The 16,680-nt window shown below is 41.5% G+C and overlaps 3 protein-coding genes across 13 annotated transcripts in view; 1 reads left to right on the top strand and 2 right to left on the bottom strand.

The window, feature by feature from the left end:
- Positions 1-202: 202 nt before the first annotated feature.
- tmem154 (transmembrane protein 154) lies at positions 203-7,043 on the bottom strand. Of its 5 annotated transcripts, none has more exons than XM_035637999.2 (9): positions 6,770-7,018; positions 6,094-6,162; positions 5,510-5,572; positions 5,303-5,353; positions 4,756-4,926; positions 4,323-4,377; positions 3,233-3,309; positions 2,492-2,534; positions 203-1,504 (listed from the first exon to the last, which is right to left on the bottom strand). In XM_035637999.2, exons 1-8 carry the CDS (start codon positions 6,861-6,863, stop codon positions 2,503-2,505), a joined length of 612 nt encoding a protein of 203 aa, XP_035493892.1. In that variant the 5' UTR covers positions 6,864-7,018; the 3' UTR covers positions 203-1,504; positions 2,492-2,502. The 5 variants fall into 5 exon arrangements, with proteins under 5 accessions (XP_035493892.1, XP_035493891.1, XP_035493895.1 ...); XM_035637998.2 differs by having other exon boundaries at positions 4,756-4,941; positions 6,770-7,008; XM_035638002.2 differs by lacking the exon at positions 6,094-6,162 and having other exon boundaries at positions 6,770-7,043.
- A 1,506-nt stretch (positions 7,044-8,549) lies between these two features.
- tma16 (translation machinery associated 16 homolog) lies at positions 8,550-11,421 on the top strand. The gene is made up of 7 exons (XM_035637156.2): positions 8,550-8,650; positions 8,821-8,924; positions 9,008-9,045; positions 9,591-9,675; positions 10,077-10,225; positions 10,333-10,375; positions 10,911-11,421. Exons 1-7 carry the CDS (start codon positions 8,648-8,650, stop codon positions 11,098-11,100), a joined length of 612 nt encoding a protein of 203 aa, XP_035493049.1. The 5' UTR covers positions 8,550-8,647; the 3' UTR covers positions 11,101-11,421.
- Positions 11,310-16,680, bottom strand: part of march1 (membrane-associated ring finger (C3HC4) 1) — a 26,643-nt gene continuing 21,272 nt past the window's right edge. For 6 of the 7 annotated variants that reach the window (XM_035637149.2, XM_035637148.2, XM_035637147.2 and 3 more), the window contains 5 exons: positions 15,326-16,144; positions 14,982-15,162; positions 14,736-14,880; positions 13,025-13,069; positions 11,310-12,928 (listed from right to left, as the gene is read on the bottom strand). In XM_035637149.2, coding sequence (XP_035493042.2) covers positions 12,651-12,928; positions 13,025-13,069; positions 14,736-14,880; positions 14,982-15,162; positions 15,326-16,144 — 1,468 coding nt within the window. In that variant the 3' untranslated portion in view covers positions 11,310-12,650. The remainder of the gene's footprint in view (positions 12,929-13,024; positions 13,070-14,735; positions 14,881-14,981; positions 15,163-15,325; positions 16,145-16,680) is intronic. The other variant, XM_035637152.2, reaches the window with a different exon arrangement.

Raw genomic sequence — 16,680 nt, 5'->3', positions numbered from 1 at the left:
GAGCCTCAATGTCCCAAATATATTCAGTTTATGACGATATAAGATGCTGAAAAGCTGTAAATCCTCACATAATCTGTCGCTTTCTGTTTTCTTGTATGTACTATCTGATCAAACATTTGACCAATAATAAAAAACTGAAGGTAATAAAACCCAAATAGAAAAAGACATTTAAACTGGAACAAAATAGGAGACTGTAAAAATCTGAGTGGTCAAAACTGAAACAGCAAGAGGTTTAATTATATGTAGACTTTAAGACTTTGGTGGGCGAAGTTCCAAAAGTGTTGGATCCAAAATGTCCAATAATGAAACCTCAACAACCCTAGAGCCAAGATTTTCGCACATCAAATCACAGTGAAATTGTACTCAAAGCTTCATCAGCAAAAATAAAAAAACGACAGCCTTATATGAAATTTTTACAAAAGGCATTCCAAGAAAATAATATCTTTTGGTTTTCTGCATTCCCATATTTACAAGGCAAGATTCTACAAAACAGTAACTGACACTCACAGGAAGTTTCTCTCACATTTAGTTCAGTGTAATGACCTAGTAGATTCAGCACTTTAAAGCCGCGACTTGTAACAAAACATCAGAAGAGCATCTGTTGACACACTATAATGTATTCAGAGAGTTGTTATCTATGGTGAAAATCCATATCTTAGCTTTAAGAAAGCTATTTATGCAACCAGCAGTAATTCATCAAATGATTCAGACACACACAAGGCCTCTGATTTTTTTTCCCGCTTTGAGATTCCAATCAGCTTCCGGATAAAAACCTCTTTCTCCGTAAGTCCTCACCAGCTCTGCACAGGCATGAAGAAGTCATGCATGCCTGCAATCATCAACAGGACATTTCCCCTTTCAAAACTGCAGAGTCCCGCAGTGTAACACAACAAAGAGGCTTTGGGCTGAAGATGAGCCGTCAGCAGCGAGTGTGAGCAGTCATATCTGTGTGGGCTGGAGAAGAGGACCGACCTAATGCACTTGAAGATGGCCGCATGCTCTGTAACAGTTCGCAATCGGCAAACAGGGAATATTTGTTAGCTGCAGCACAGTGGCTTTTTAAGGTTCCTATCTTTTATCTTAGGCTGATTCAATGCGACAGAAAATACTGTACATTTCCCTGGTCCAATGGACAGTTCAGTAAACAATAAAAAAACAGGCAAAGCATGAAAGAAGAAATACAGTACATGAATGACAAAACACTGATGACATAAAAAAAAAAGAGCCACTACTTAACACACATAAATCCAATTGTTGCACATTGCTTTCCACTGAATGAAGAGGAGATTCATTTTTAATATTTGCTGTAAAAAACTAAGATATGGAGTGTCTCCAAAGATCTTGTGATCTTGCTTCTTGGCAGTTCAGTTACCTCCTGTGGTGACAAATGTAGCTGGATTATTGTAAAATAAAAAATAAAAAGAGGTCAGGACATTCAAGTTGCCCACGCTGCATTGTTGTTGACTGTGCGTCCTCGCGCGTCAGGCGAGCATCTTTTGTTAACCTGAAAAAAAAGGAGGTCACAATGTCAGAGGCATGGAGACAAAGAGGGTGGCCAGTCGTCTATAATCTCTGACCACTGGTGACAGAGGTCAAGGGATAGTTTGTATGTGCTTTCTTTCTTTGATTTGATTGTCTGTTGTTATTCGGTTACTGTGGAATTTTCACAGGTCTGACAAACAGGGCACGGTCACTGCAGTCCGAAGCAGCATCACGTTGACTTCTGTTCTGACATCTCTTGTGTAACCCACTGTGTGCAGAGAGCCTCCCTGCTGAATGAAAGTACCATTCTAACCCTTGCACAGCTTTGGAAACAAAGTCCTGAGAAGAAGCCGGGTTTGAATGACGTCGGTCAACAGTCAGTGGACCTTGACCTCTCCTTCCCAGCGCTTCCAGTAAGGAGACTATCCCAGGGTTAAGTTGCGACACACTTCCATGCATGCCTGTTGTAATCACCGGCAGATGTTAATGTGTATGAGCTTTCAAACAAATACCATGTGCAATGACGAAAGGGTCACAGTTCAGCCGCCACGGCTACACTGAAACCAGCTGGTGCATCACAACAAACAGGCTGGCAGAAAAAGAAAACCTTCTGAAAAGACTTCTTATTACCCAAGTCCACTGTCTTTCTGTGTTGCGTTAGCATGGGTTGTGTAAGACGCCGTATGCAATAGGTCGGTCGCAACGCCCCAGTGTTTACACCATAAAAATGTCCTTTGTTGTTTTGGGAGTATTCATGAAAAGATGAATTGATTCCAAGCAGGAACGTTTTATCAATGAAATGTTATTGAACAAAGCGTACCCAATTCGAAGGACTCCGTTTATGTTGAATGTCCTTAAATTGGAAATCACACAAATTTCCAGGCAAACTATTGATAAAAATACAATAAAATGCAAACAAACGCACATGTTTTTAAACTAAACTCTCAGACTAAACTGAACAAATAACAAGAAATATTGTGTTTTCGCAAGAAGTGTAAAATATGCTCACCATTATTAGACTCATGCGTGATTAGAGTCTCCTGCAGTTTCACCTAAAAGCAGTGAACCAACAAGCAAACCGATCGATGTATATTCACTTATGTGTTCGTTCGTGCCAGAGAAATGTTGCAAACTAATTTTTTACAAGCGATACGTACTAAGATTTACAAAACAATGAGAGACAGAAATGTGATAAGCTGTCATCAGACAAAACAGTGACATTGGGCCCTTTGCTGTGTGTTCACCTCTCGTACAGCTACAGTGACCTCTGCTGGATAAACTATCAACTCAAGTTATGGTTGAAAATGTTTTATTCTAACATGGTAATTTATTAGCTTCACCTAACTAAAACTAATGCAGTCTAATAAATCCTAAATCCTAGAGACGTTTATACTGTTCAGTTTTTGTTGAATTCAAAACTGTCATTTTGGGTGATGTAGTTTGTGGTGCTGTTGAACTGTATTGTATTATAGTTACAAATGTGAGTTACCTTGAAGTCATAAAATGTCACATAATATTAATACTAGAAACACCACCCAGAATGACTCAACATAATAAATAATAATTAAAATATCCAACAGCAGTAACTACAAATTCAAAAATGACCATAAGCTTGAATCTGTCTAATAGGGGTCCAAACAAAAATATTAACATTACGGTCGGCAAATGATTTTATTTTACAGCACAGATAATCATTGCCTTTCATACTCAAATGTCTGACAATCGCCTTTGTTTGTTTACATAAACTTACCGTCTTTTTTCATCCATTGGTCCAACTCCTCCATCTCCAGCTCCAGTACAGAGGGCACGTCTTCTTCAAACATGGGCCTGAAAGGTGCAACATGTAAATGAATGAATGAATAAATATTTAAAAAAAATAAGCAAAGGAGACTTTGAAACCAGGTTAACTAACTCGCATACATTTTTCTGACACCAGCAGGGAAACAGGTCTTTATCAGTTGAACGGACATCGTTGGATCCACTATTCTGTCAATTCACAGACTAAGCAAATACTGACAATCATCTTCTATCTGCCCCCTACATGCCCTTGTTGCATCATTACCGTTAAGGTACTTTTTATATAAGTATTAATTTAGTCAAATTACTAGCTATTCGTCAGCTTATGTGTTTACGACGTCAAGGGACTGTAAATGTACAGTTTCTCTGTTTTGACCTTTACTTTGTGGACTCACATGAAAAAAAAAATCACTGAGTTGTACTTAATATGGTGACTTATTATATCTGTCACACTTTGTTTTCTACCTGGCAGGAGGGACAATGTATTCGCATTAGTTAACGTCCACACTCCTTGTTACAGTAGTAGGCTAATGGATTTTTACAAAACCTTCTACAAACTCTTTTAGAATTTTATCTTTTCTGATGTTTAGCCTCTACTGTTGAATTTACTGTGTTTGAATCCAGCAGGCGACCATTCACAGTATCTAACCTCAAAGGCAAACTGATGTCTGCAATATTAATCTGACGTGTGTAGTTCGCTGACGCACAGCTACATAAGGAGAGCAGATGTCATTCTCAGGACAAAAGCAGTTTGGTTAAATCCGACAAAGGATCAAGGAGTAAAATCTAATGTTTGAATTGTCGCGAGTAGAAGAGAAAACTGCCCCTGGAGAAAAATATTTCATGCAACCACAAGATTTAACGTGTGATTATTCCATCTTTAAATAAACACCCACTGTCATGTGAAACCCAAAACCTCCTTTATGCCTAGGTAGTGTTTTTCAAACAGGAAGTTACATATTGAGGGTAAACTCTTGAATTAGACTTGCTGTCAATTTGGCTTAAACATTTGACATGGACACTCATAAATTCTCAATACTTACATCGGCACCTTCTCTGTGCTGGATCCATCCAGATAAGGATCTTCCTTTCTTAGCTCTATAGGTAAAGATCATGCTTTGTTATTAAAAGGTAAAAAGTCTCTGTAACTGAAAATATCAAATACCCTCAATAGCTTGAGACATATTGATAACAGATATTGGTAAAGAGTGGATTGCTAATGTTTCTTATATTTTATATTGCAAATCTAGCCACACAAGTTTTTAGAGACATAGGAATTTGATCATTTTATTGCACCCACAGAAAGTTATCAGTGCTTTTTGCACCCAAAAACAAAATATCATTCACCCCCCCCCCCCCCCTTAAATATCTCTGAAAATGAAACAAACAATATTCACCCAAAACCAGGGTTGAGTGAGAAAATATGTTTTCTTTTAGCTGTTGTTGTGTTTTTTCCCCCTCTTGCGATCGACATACCTTGATTTCTCGTTTTGTTGGTCCACTTGCGTTGGATGACGATCCCACAAACAATCATGCCGATGATGACCACCACCAGCACCACGAGGATCGGGATGATGATCAGACCCAAGTTCTCTTCACCCTCGGCAGGCGTGGTGTCGTAACCCAGAGTGCTGAGGCCCTCTGTACCTGTTGGTGTAATGACTGCAGATGCAGATCAGCAGTGATCAGTCAGTCATCATCTGCCCTGAGAGTCTTAACGAAGAGGCTTGTGATTTGAATAAAACAATAATCAGAATCAGAATCAGAATAATGATAAATCCTGTCCTGACTGCAAATGTACCCAGCGGCAAACTATTCTAAAGCATGGAAATGCTAAACCTTCCTCCTTCAAATCAAATTACACTCATCACAGCACCAGGGTACTATTGTTATTTTCCAGTCATTGTTCCCTAATGATCAATGTAAATAGTTAATGTACTGTATAAAAAATGGTTTGGACATTTACAGGAAATCTAAACACAAATCAGCACAGTGCTTGTACGTTATGATTCGTATGATATACCATCAACGCTGGAGCGGCCACCTCCGGAGGCACCGTCTTCTTCTTCTGCAACTGGAAATAACAAAAGAGGTTTCTTTCAGTACTGAGGACGGAAACTAGGTCTGTTTCATCGCTGCAGAGACGTTTTATACATCAATTATATTATTTTATTTCATGTTTTTATGTATTTGTATAGTGAGAAGTATATTGACCTGTAGATGGACTCACCTGGATCTTCTGCAGGAGGTTGGTCTGGTGGTAAAGTGGAATCAGGAACAGTCGGGAGCGACTCTACAAACAGAGGGAGCAGCATAACATCATGATGCAAAGTTTTTTGATTTGAATCTAGAAGTTATCTGATCCCAGAATAACTCAATGGGCCTAAGGGTCTGCCCAAGCATTCTACAGTTAATTTATGATGTTTATTTCCCAGCACAGACTCCATGTCTATCCCTATCAGTTCAACGGCCATAAGACAGCATTTAGGCTTCCTTCAGGGAAAACCAATTGGGAAAATATAAATGAACAGTAAACAGGATTTTAAAAAAACACCATGAATAATCTGGATGATTAATCCCCCACTGGGGGGACTTGGACTCATGAATACAGTATTTTTTAAAATCCAGGCCACAGCCCCGTGGCTCTGTGCAAGTCAGACAAGTTCTTACAAACTCCAAAACCTGTTTCTCTACGGATCTCACTCCAAAGCATTGCTATCATATATTTTATGATTCACATCTCACCTGATTTCTCAGCCAGCTCAGAATAATCTAGAATAATAATAATACATTTTATTTATAGAGCACTTTTACCATCATCTATGGCCTCGTCCTCCGCCTCAGTCCCCGGGTCTGCATCGTCACTTTCTGTTTGGCATAACACTGCAATCCAACACCTCTCATTACTTTACATCATGCCAAACGAAAAGATTTGTATCATTTATTTATAAGGGTGAAACGCATGTGGAAGAGGGTTGTTATTTTGTAAAGGTTTTTCATGTGCCAGGCTCTGAAAACAACTTCTGCAGCAGAGCACAGTAACTCACAGATAACTCAGGAACTTAAAACTTCCGTCTATATGATTTCAAAAGGTTCCTAAATCTAAACTGTTGCAAAACTCACACATTGGACAGAGCAGAGGAGGTTGAGATACTCAACATGTTGAGCAATTTGTTCCCAAATGAGTCATTTTGCTCTTGCTTAAGAAAAGATACGAGATGTAAGATAAAACCAAACAGGAACACAAACGATACTACTTTTGGTTCACTGGGCCCTGCCGTTCAATCTATCAGATCACTCTTCATTTCATTTTTAAAGTTAAAAACATCCCACGGTATCAATTAAAACATATTTTCAGTCAAGGAGTTACACACTCGCAGTAAAAAAAAAAGTCTGAAAAAAAAGGACTACAGCACACAGGAGAGAGCAGCGAAGAAAACAGGTAAGCAGGTTTGTTGTGTCTTAATTCCAGGGATAAAACAAGTCCTACCTGTCCCAGTCAGAGTGATCAACAGCAGCAGCAGCAGCAGGAGAGGGGTCTTCACCCAGGGGCCACTCATGTTACCAGGCCGAGAGGCAGACATAGTGCCATTGTGCGCCTGCTGCCTTCTGTACTGTCACAGCATCACACTTCCTGATTTGACTCTACATGTCTAATGGAAGTAGAGGAAGAAAAAAAGAAAGAAAGCGCTCACACACCCTCAGACGCACACAGATAACTCACTCAGTCGTGATGCAATCCACTGTGTGCTTGTAGCCACAAGTCGGACGGCTCCTCTGCTGCAGCGCAATCACATTCCTGCCGGCTAGGTATGCAGCCCGTGAGAGTGAGGGGCAAGCTGAACAAATTTAAAGTAACAAAAAAAAAAAACCAATTTGCATGAGCTCAGCGAGTTCCAGCTGCTCGGCAATCACTTGAGATAATCGTTAACGTGTCTGGCTGACGCTTAAAATAAATCCGAGGCTGTAAAATTGTTTGCTTATCTGTTTGTTGATACTCAGCTCAGGCTGGGTCCTACTGTACAGCAAGTCACTGTTCACTTTCACTCTTTGTGGTGAAACACTGGTCATGAATTTGAGGGTCATGCTGTTATGATTATCTATGGGCAACGACTGTTGGCCTACTCTAAAAGACTCTACAGGCTAACAGCAGAGACACGGTGGTAACAGGATGGCCGGGCTCAGGAAAAGTTAACGAACCGTTTATGCACTACACTTCTTCCTTTGAATGCAGCTGGAGGCCACTTCTCAGAAGACCGAGGTTTTAACGCAAAATGTGATGATTCTTGCATGACAAATATCAGGCTGGAGGCCGAAGTGACCCAGAACACCAGAGGCTCTTTGAGCACAAAACTCATTTTGTTAAAAATAAATATGACTTGATTATCAGTATTAGCATGAACATGGTAATCTGAAACCCGAGAGTCTACAAAAACAGCACGTGACCATAGCAACAACAACGACACACTTCAATTTTGCAGCATTTAAAAAAAAGAAGCAGGTTCACAAAGTGCTTCAAAAACAGAAAACACATAATACAATTACAAATTTAAACAAGCTAATATAAAAGACAGTGGATAAAATCTTTATGAGTGATTAGGCAACAAAACAAAAATCTAATTTAAAGCCATTATATTAAAGTGAGTTTTTAAAAGAGTCAAGCTGAGGCTGAGCAGTGATATCATCATTTGTGCATGCATGTGGTCATACACCAAAGTAAGCATGTGATCAGATAAAGGTGCTATAGATGATGATAGAACGGTCTGGGGAACTCCAAATTTATTATAAGTCATCCTGGGAAGGGTGGTGAATGTGTGCATCAAATTTTATGAAATGTCCCATAAGTAAGTGTAGAGTTTACTTTACTTTACAAAGATGGAATATGTACAAAAAGCAAACCAAAAGAGAGAATGAAATCAAACAAAAAACACTTTGAACAAAGTTCATGGAGGATTGTGGATCTGGAAGATATAAGAGCATATTCTTTTTTTGAAAAGGGGAGTGAAAGTTCTCTGTAGGTCAGAATATCTACAGTGAACTGTTTTTTTTGGGGGGGGGGGGTCAAATTGTAAGACTTGTTCATGTATGTTTGGTTCCCCCTAATTAGACCAGAGGTTAATGTTTTGGAAGCAACAGGTTTACTCCTACATTGATAACTATTCGGGTGCGTGTGTTAGTCGAAGCTTGGTTTCAAAGAATATTTCTCATAAACTGATTTTCAACTGACAAGATTTACGTCACACCGAAATCAGGAACTCTGTATTTTTTTCTCCCGCTACACACCCGGGCGTAATTTGACGACGGACCAGCCCGCTTCCGGTTCAGTTGTCAACAGAAATAGCTCCACGCGTGTTTGCAAACAGCCAAAATGGTAAAAACTCGTTTGAACCGTCACTTTGAATGAATCAGTTTGTTTTCCTATCTTCTTTAAACAATCAGCTTGACAAATGTAAAGCGAATGTGAATACGAGCTCGGCGGTTTAAACGGCAGATGAGACATGTGACTGTGAATGTGTGTGTGTGTGTGTGTGTGTTTCCCAGCCGAAGGCTCAGAAAGGGAAAGTGTCGGAGAAGGTCGTCCACCCGTTCAGCAGGAAGGCTGCGTACCTCGCCCGGGAAGAGATCCGACTGAAGAAGAAAGAAAGGTGCGTGGCCGAGACATGACACACGACCGATACAGACAGCGTGCAGCACACAGAGCTAATGTCCCGGTTTACATCCTCTGCAGGCAGAAGAACGACAAGGCGTCGCGCCTGAGCAACATTGGTAAGATGTTTGTTTTCTTTTTTTCTCATGGACCCTTTCCCACTTTGAACGTCTGACTTTATATCTTACACATCAGCTGGTTGAAAGGGGGTGGGGCAGTGTCTGGGGGTCAGGCCCGAGGTCAAACTCATGCCCCCTACAGACGCTTTCTATCAGGGCTGGGGAAGAGGAGGTAGATGGGTCGATGCCAAACGCCCCATGGAAAGAGACAGAGAGAGACTCATCCAGGGGCGAGGTCGGATTGTCCTTCCTATCTTCTCTTCCTTGACATCAGTGGAAAACGTCCTGAGGTCAAGGAAAGGTGTAAAGGAGGACTTAGGAGAAGCCGACTCGACTTTCACTAAACTACGCCATCACGGATGCGTAGTTTAGTGATTTTTTTATTGTGTTTGTGTTTTTTCCTCCTCCATTTGTTTGATTTTGTCTGTTTAAAATATGCTCTGATGCTTATAATGTCTTTATTTGGACAACAAAGAACTGTAACAACACTAATAATAATAATAATGATGATGATAATATTGAAACTAAACATCATCTATATACAGGTGAGAAGCTGCTGTGGTTTCAGGGACAGTTGGATCCAGAAAAGACGACTTACACCAGGAAAGATGCCTGTGACGTCACTGAGAGGTCAGAAGGATTTTGTATTTTAAGTATTTTTGTCTGTAACATGTGAGCAATTACAACGTGCATATTTTAGAGCAGTGATTTGAACTTCCCTATTTTAATGAAGACTTTTTGTCTCGTCATGACGGTATCAATTTCCACACTGTCAACCTGTATTTTCTGGTATTTTTTCTTTGTTCTGTATTTCCTGGGATTATATTTTTATCATTAATCATAACAATATATTATTATTATATTGTACATAGCACAGATGATCCTGCCCTCCTCTGTTTGCAGTGTTACAGACATTTGTTTTTCAAGTCATCTATTAGATTTTCACATAACATCTTAATGTTTAAAGATTTCAATTTTATATATATACTGTATATATATATATATGTATATACATTTTTTTGTATGTTTAGGTACCTGCAAAGATTTGATTCTGAACTCGAGCAGATCGAGTTGATGAATGGGATCAAAGGTCGCCAGGGTCGTCTCCATGGTGCCAGAGAGGCTGTCGTCAAACAGACCATTGAGCGGGAGCGAGCGCAGTACGAGGGCGTCGGATTTGGTGAGTCTTCACTGTATAAATATATATTTTCACACAAATATATACACACACAAGCGCAGTCATTGTTTTAGAATATGTACCAACGCTGTGTGTTATCTCTTTCACAGAGATCCCTGACATCATGAATGCAAAGCATCTGAAAACATTCAGGTGAGTGAAATGGAATAAGATCTGGATTTAGTGTTTTGGCAACGTTTGTGTTCAAAATTATTCAGCTTGTCTTGAAGAAGATGAAATTAGTCTTTCACTCTTAACATGTCCCTTAGAACATTCTGTGGCGTGTGGGTGGAGCATGCAGGAGGCAGAACATGATGGTAATTCCCCTATTGAAAACAGAGTTTTTGTTTACAGTCATCAACACGCCTACTTGCTCGCTGTGAATTACCCTGATGTATTCTCAAATGGGCTCACTCTGACATTTTCTGGAAATTTTACCAAGGGGCAGGCAGGAAAACTTCAGAAAATGTCGTGACTTCGCTGCGTGTCTGAAAGCAGCTGTAGTGTTCATGCTGGCTGTTTTAACTAGCAAGTGTCGTAACTAATTTTCAGTGGCTTGGTTGTTTTAAACCTTAAATATTGGTAATAATCCTCTTTTTCAGGAGGGAGTTGTATAGATTACATAACATACTTTACCTTGTGTGTGCATCTGAAAATTTATGAACATCCTCATCTGTTGTTTTGGCAGAGAGTGGACTGGCGATCTGAAGAAACTTCCAAATATCAAACTGCGAAAGGTTTCCAGCAAAGGACAGGACACGAATAACGAGAGGGAGGAGGAGAAACACGAGGCAGGAGAGGACGAGGATGAGGACGACTGCAGTGATTTGGATGACGAGCAGGGGGGCGAGATGGTTCAGACGTCCGACTCCAAATGATTCTGCAAGTTTTTGGCATTGTCTTAGTATGAACGCATCATTCAGGACAACTGAACATCAGACGGCCTTCAGCAAAGACTGAGATGCTGCTACTCCATTACTGTCCAGAAGATGGCGCCACACTACCAGATATGGAAACATCTTTTTTTAAATCAGCCTGCTCTCTCTCCAAACCTTCCCAATGCTTAATAATGTAACAGCAGCCTGTGAGGGGTTCTACATTCATTGTTTATTACATAAACAAATATGCATCATGTTACCTGAACAATCCATTTTATCCAGTCAGAGATAATAAAAAAAACAAAGTTGTTTTGACAAAGATTTTGAATGCTCGACTGTTGTGGTTGATACATAGAGAACATTGTGTTCTCCGTGACTTGACAGTGACACTGGTAAAAAACCAAATTTAACCTGTAGAAAAGTGGACGAGTGTAAACAATAATTGCCTTTAGTGGACTGACGCGTCCATCTGTTACTCGCAGTGTCAGCTCAAACTGAGACATACACTGTTGAAACCCAGAGTCGAACATTAACAAGTGGCAACCGTGAATAGCTTGAGTTGTGTATGAATGAAAGACGTCGCCGAGCAGGACCGCGTGAAGCTGCAAACTGTCAGAAGAAAACGTCACAAACAACTGGGCTACTTGAGATTTGCTATTTTTAAGAAATACTCATAACTTTCCCTTGATGGCAAATAACTTTTCAAAACATTACATTTTTAGATATCAAGAGTGAGCTAAAGATAATTTTTTAAATACTTTCTCTATTTATTATTATCCGACTCTTTGGTGTGTGTGTGACGACCCGATTGTCCGAAGGGAGAGAAGACCTCGGTATGCTTCAAACTAAGACCTCGGATATGAAGCGACCTGGGCTGCGGCTGCATCAGATCATTTTAATTTAAGGTCAACACTTTATGTGCCCATGTGACACGAGGGTCAGTCGGTTACTGCAGCACACACGTCTTCCCCAGCAAACCTGCGAACGCAGACAAGATTCGGCAGATGTGACAGAGGAGGAGTTTGAAATTATTTCTTATAGCTCTGCTTTGTGCATTTGAACGATTCCGTGTCCCGCCTCTCTCTGACAGCAGGCTTTCCTTCAGCACGGCTCCAGACACGTGTTCCTGCAGACTCACTCATTTGTTTGAAGCATACCGAGACCGTTGGTTAGTAGCATCTACAAGGTGTTTACACCTTAAAACCAAGTCAGTGCAGTTATTGAAAAGTGTACACAGGAATAAAATTGTGTCAAGTCCTTTACTCACTTTCCTTGCTGATGGCTTAATTTTCCTTTACATCTCACTTCCCCTTTTCTGTGCAGCCCCGCGAACACACTCACTTTAAAGCAGCCGTTCGGTCTTTTGCGTTTACTGAAAAACAGGATCTGCTCCTTTTTAATAAAACCTGCGTGGATTCTCAAAAGATCTGTAACCACAGGAGCTGTGAACATCGCCGCGCTGTACGAGTCTGAGTCACACCTCGATCACCGGAATTGTGCTGTTGTAGGAGCACGGTGTGATTCAGGACTCTCTTCCTGCCCACACACCCTCAGACCGGTGCCACCGCAGCCTCCACCGACATGTCTGAATCCATCTGTGGAGCCGGGACTGGGACCGTCACGGCTTCTAGCCTGCCGTTGGCCCGGGCCTGCGAGCGGTGCAGGCCTTTCTCGGGGCAGTTCTGCACGGTGATGATGCGGTTGAAGGCCTTGAGGCGGCGCCACAGCTGCAGGTACACTTTACACTGGATGTACATGAAGATGAGGCCACCCGTGAAGCCTATGGCCACCACGATCAGCTTGGTCCAGAAGGGCCACTCCAGCACACCTGCGGACGCACACAAACACACGGTGCCGCCGTGAGTCGACCCGCAGCACGTGTGGTGGATCATGAAGAGCGTGTCGTGTGCAGAGCTGCGCTTACCCTGTGGCGTATAGTACTTCAGGAGAGTAACTCTCCATAACTCCTCTGCAATCAAGAGTGAGTGTATATTTCACTTTATTTCTATAATCCTGGTAGAAACTAGTTCTACGCTATTATATATGTACACATACATATATATACATACATACATATATATATATATATATATATATATATATATATACATACATATATATATATATATATATATATATATATATATATATACACATATATATATATACATACATACATTAATATATATATATATATATATATATATATATATTAATGTTAATATATAGTTTTTATCATTCTGCATCTAAACTGACATTCACCTAGTCTAAAACAACAGTCCAGCAATAAATCCTATGATCATGAAGTTTAAAAAAATGTTTGATCCAAATTTAATCATCTGTTGAACTGTATTGTGTTACACTAACAGGTTTTATATCGGTGTAGGCTGAAACTATTACAGTACGATACAAGACGATAACAGGCCACACAGCACAACACACGACCACACCATCACCGAACACAACAACAAACACACAAAAGCTCTGAGGCGTCTTCACTTTCACACAGCGGTGAACTGTGACGGATGCAAATAGGTGATGTGTTCAGATCAGACGTCATCAACAGCCACCATGTGATGGTTGAACTATCGTGGACCTTTGTATCAGTGGCTCTTTTGGTGCTTGTTTTTTCTCACTGCATGTTGAAAGTTTCACAATTTACTGCCCTCAACTGCCTCAACTGAGGCAGAACTTGTGTAACGTTAGCAAACAAACGGGGGTGGGTAAGTGTTGAGCGATGGTTAATGTCAAACAAGTAGATTGTCCAACCAATTAATACCTGAAATGTTCTGAAATTATGTAAACTTTATACAATCTGTAGTCATTAAGCTAAAACATTCCCAATTTCACCAAATCCCCTGAACACATTTTGTATTGTTCAGACATTATCGTAAAAACAAAACATCTACAAATTTCGTTTTAATTGTGAAATAACATGGTGTGATTCAAGTCTTTGAATGCATCACTGAATTCAACTAGGTGACATGAATTTTTTTTTATTTGACCTTGATATATTTTGTGCAATTCTTCAAGTTTTATAAACCCGTGTATGAGCTTCCTGAACTCTGTAGCAGAGGGACAGTTAGTGAAGACGACTGCAGTCTGTTCACGAACCGGGAGATTAAAACTGAACACGTACACTCACACTAGTTTTTTAATAGATTTATAGAAAACGTGGATGCTTTTTATGACTACACAGGAAATCAGCCCACCAGAGACAGACAGGAGTAGAAACCTCGGTGTGGTTCTGCAGATTACACCTACGTGTAATCTTTTTAATATGTACACTATCTTTATTTAGGTTTTCTTTTTTGGAACTGAGTAATTATCCTTAATATTTGTTCATCTAAATCTTTATTGCTTATTGCACGATAGCATGTTTAGCATTGTCACGCATTTCTGATTGTGATAAATAAGATTAGATAAAATAAGATAATCTCTTCAAGTTTCAAATAAAACATTTTTGAAAGATTTGCCAGACTTACAACGCCTTTATGTGACTAATGTTGAATTGCACATGAAAAACAAATTATAATACAGTTGAATCAAAGGTAAACAGGATTATTAGTTCCAATGTTCACTCTTGTTTGTCTCTGATATGTGACGGGGGGAGGAAAGTGGGGGAGAGTACTAACCGTTCTTCCCAAGGCGTATCTCCTCAGCGGTTCTCTTCACCAGAATGTAGACTGACCACAACATACACGCTATCGCTATCAGGTGAAACAACACTGAACAGAGGATCTTTCTCCTCTCACCCTTCGTCATGTGTAGTTGCTCCCACTGGAAGACGGAGAGAGGGTGAGAGAGGCGAGAGAACATTAGAGGGAAACATGGGTTGAAGGGGAGGGGAAAGAAGTGAGAGATGCTATGAGTGTGCGTACATTGCATAGAGGTTTCAGCTGCGTCTCCATGATGAAGTCAAACTTGCAGAGTTCACAGCAGCGAGTGTCGGAGGATTTGATCCACTGGTTGAGACAAGCCTGGTGGACAAAACTCAGGCTCCCTGTGCAGTGACACGGCGTGATCAGCGGGCACTCGTCATCGCCCTCGCAGTGGCAGATCCTGCACACACAGAAAATACACACACACATCAGGTTAAGTACATGCAGCCACTGTACTGTTATTGTGGATGTCTGTTGTTTCACCTTCCCTCTATTGTTTGTGATCACGACGTGAACAGATTTTTATTGACAGATGATCCCCGTGCACACAAACACCCACTCACCTGCAGACCTCCGACTCCGAGTCATCAGAGCAGAGCCGCGTCATGCCTCCGTTCACGCCGAGGTGTTTCTGTGGCGTGGGCACCGACATGTCTCCGCCCCCTGACCCCTTTTCTTGGTATCTCTTGGTGATGAGCTCTTCGCCGTCCTCCTCCGGTGAGGAGCTGCCTCCCTGGCTGTGTGATTTGTCGCTCCCGTCCTTCTCCCTGCTTTGTGAGCCTTCCCTCTGTGAAACGTGGCCCTCTCTCTTCAGCGAGCTCCGGCTGCTGGTTCGCCTCTTGAGGCCTCCGCCGTCCTCCACCAGAGGCTGGTTCTCCGTCCCTTCATCGGAGCCCACCGACTGCAGCTCCATGACATCTGCTTTGTCTTCTTCGCCTTCTTTACCCCTGTTCGCCCCATCCCTCTCGCGGCTGCTGCCGCTGCGGCGGCGCACCCTTCGGGCTTTCTCTTTGCTCCAGCTGCGGGCCTCGCGCCACACCTCGTCCTCAGAAGAGGAGCCGGACTGCGTGGTACCTGTGCAGCGGAGCCGAGGTGGGAGCTCCCTTCGGCTCTTAGTGGACCGCTCCCTCTTCTCCCCCCTCTCGCTGCGGTCGGAGCTGAGGCTGCGGTCTGTCTGCTCCTGCTTGCCGTTGGTTTCCACGCAGTCGAAGGCGCTGCAGCTGCCCCTCTTGCGGCGGTGGCGACGCTTCACCGACTTCTTCTTGGCCTGCGCCGACGAGCCCAGAGCTGTACTGGTGACGGTCATCTCGGAGGCGTGCGTGTGCTCGTTGTGTTTGAGTGATTCAGAAGCATCCTCCTCTAAACGCGTCAACTGGTTGGAGCTTAAAACAAACACACACACACACACACACACACACACACACACACACACACACACACACACACACACACACACACACACACACACACACACACACACACACACACACACACACACACACACACACACACACACACACACACACACACACACACAGATGTACATTATGTAAAAAAAAAAGGTGAAACAAGATGGAAAAAATAAATAATGTGAGGAATTTAAACCAAACAAATGGTCTGAAATCTGATTGCACACAATTAAATGGTCCACCCAAGTTACAAACAAAGCTACCTACTATCTGTAGATTGGTTTGTCTTTTATTTCTCGAGGGTTCAGAAATATTTCTGTCTGAAATTTCTGCCTTCAACAACAGGGGAGGGGACTTTAGTGTAGTTTCAGTTGTCTATGGTCACAGCGAGATCTCTTAATTGTCCAGAGTAACATTGTTTTTCTAGAGAAATAACGTGATGGGGGAAATATCTCACAAATCTGGGCAATTAAAACAAAAACTGGCCGACTGATTTTAAGATAATATCA

Source organism: Scophthalmus maximus, chromosome 8 (genome assembly GCF_022379125.1).
Source record: "Scophthalmus maximus strain ysfricsl-2021 chromosome 8, ASM2237912v1, whole genome shotgun sequence".
NCBI classification, from domain to species: Eukaryota; Metazoa; Chordata; class Actinopteri; order Pleuronectiformes; family Scophthalmidae; genus Scophthalmus; species Scophthalmus maximus.
Note: the sequence above shows the minus strand (reverse complement) of the source record. Positions and strands in the feature narration are given on the sequence as shown.

Bases quoted from the DNA above. Each gene is read 5' to 3' on its own strand.
- tma16 (XM_035637156.2), top strand. The intron at 9,676-10,076 runs GTCAGAAGGATT...TTGTATGTTTAG, and splicing joins GCCTGTGACGTCACTGAGAG to GTACCTGCAAAGATTTGATT. The intron at 10,376-10,910 runs GTGAGTGAAATG...TTGTTTTGGCAG, and splicing joins AAGCATCTGAAAACATTCAG to AGAGTGGACTGGCGATCTGA.
- tmem154 (XM_035637998.2), bottom strand. From the start codon at position 6,863: ATGTCTGCCTCTCGGCCTGGTAACATGAGTGGCCCCTGGGTGAAGACC. The intron at 5,573-6,093 runs GTAAAAGTGCTC...CTCTGTTTGTAG, and splicing joins GGACGAGGCCATAGATGATG to AGTCGCTCCCGACTGTTCCT. The intron at 3,310-4,322 runs GTAAGTATTGAG...TGCACCTTTCAG, and splicing joins AGCACAGAGAAGGTGCCGAT to GCCCATGTTTGAAGAAGACG.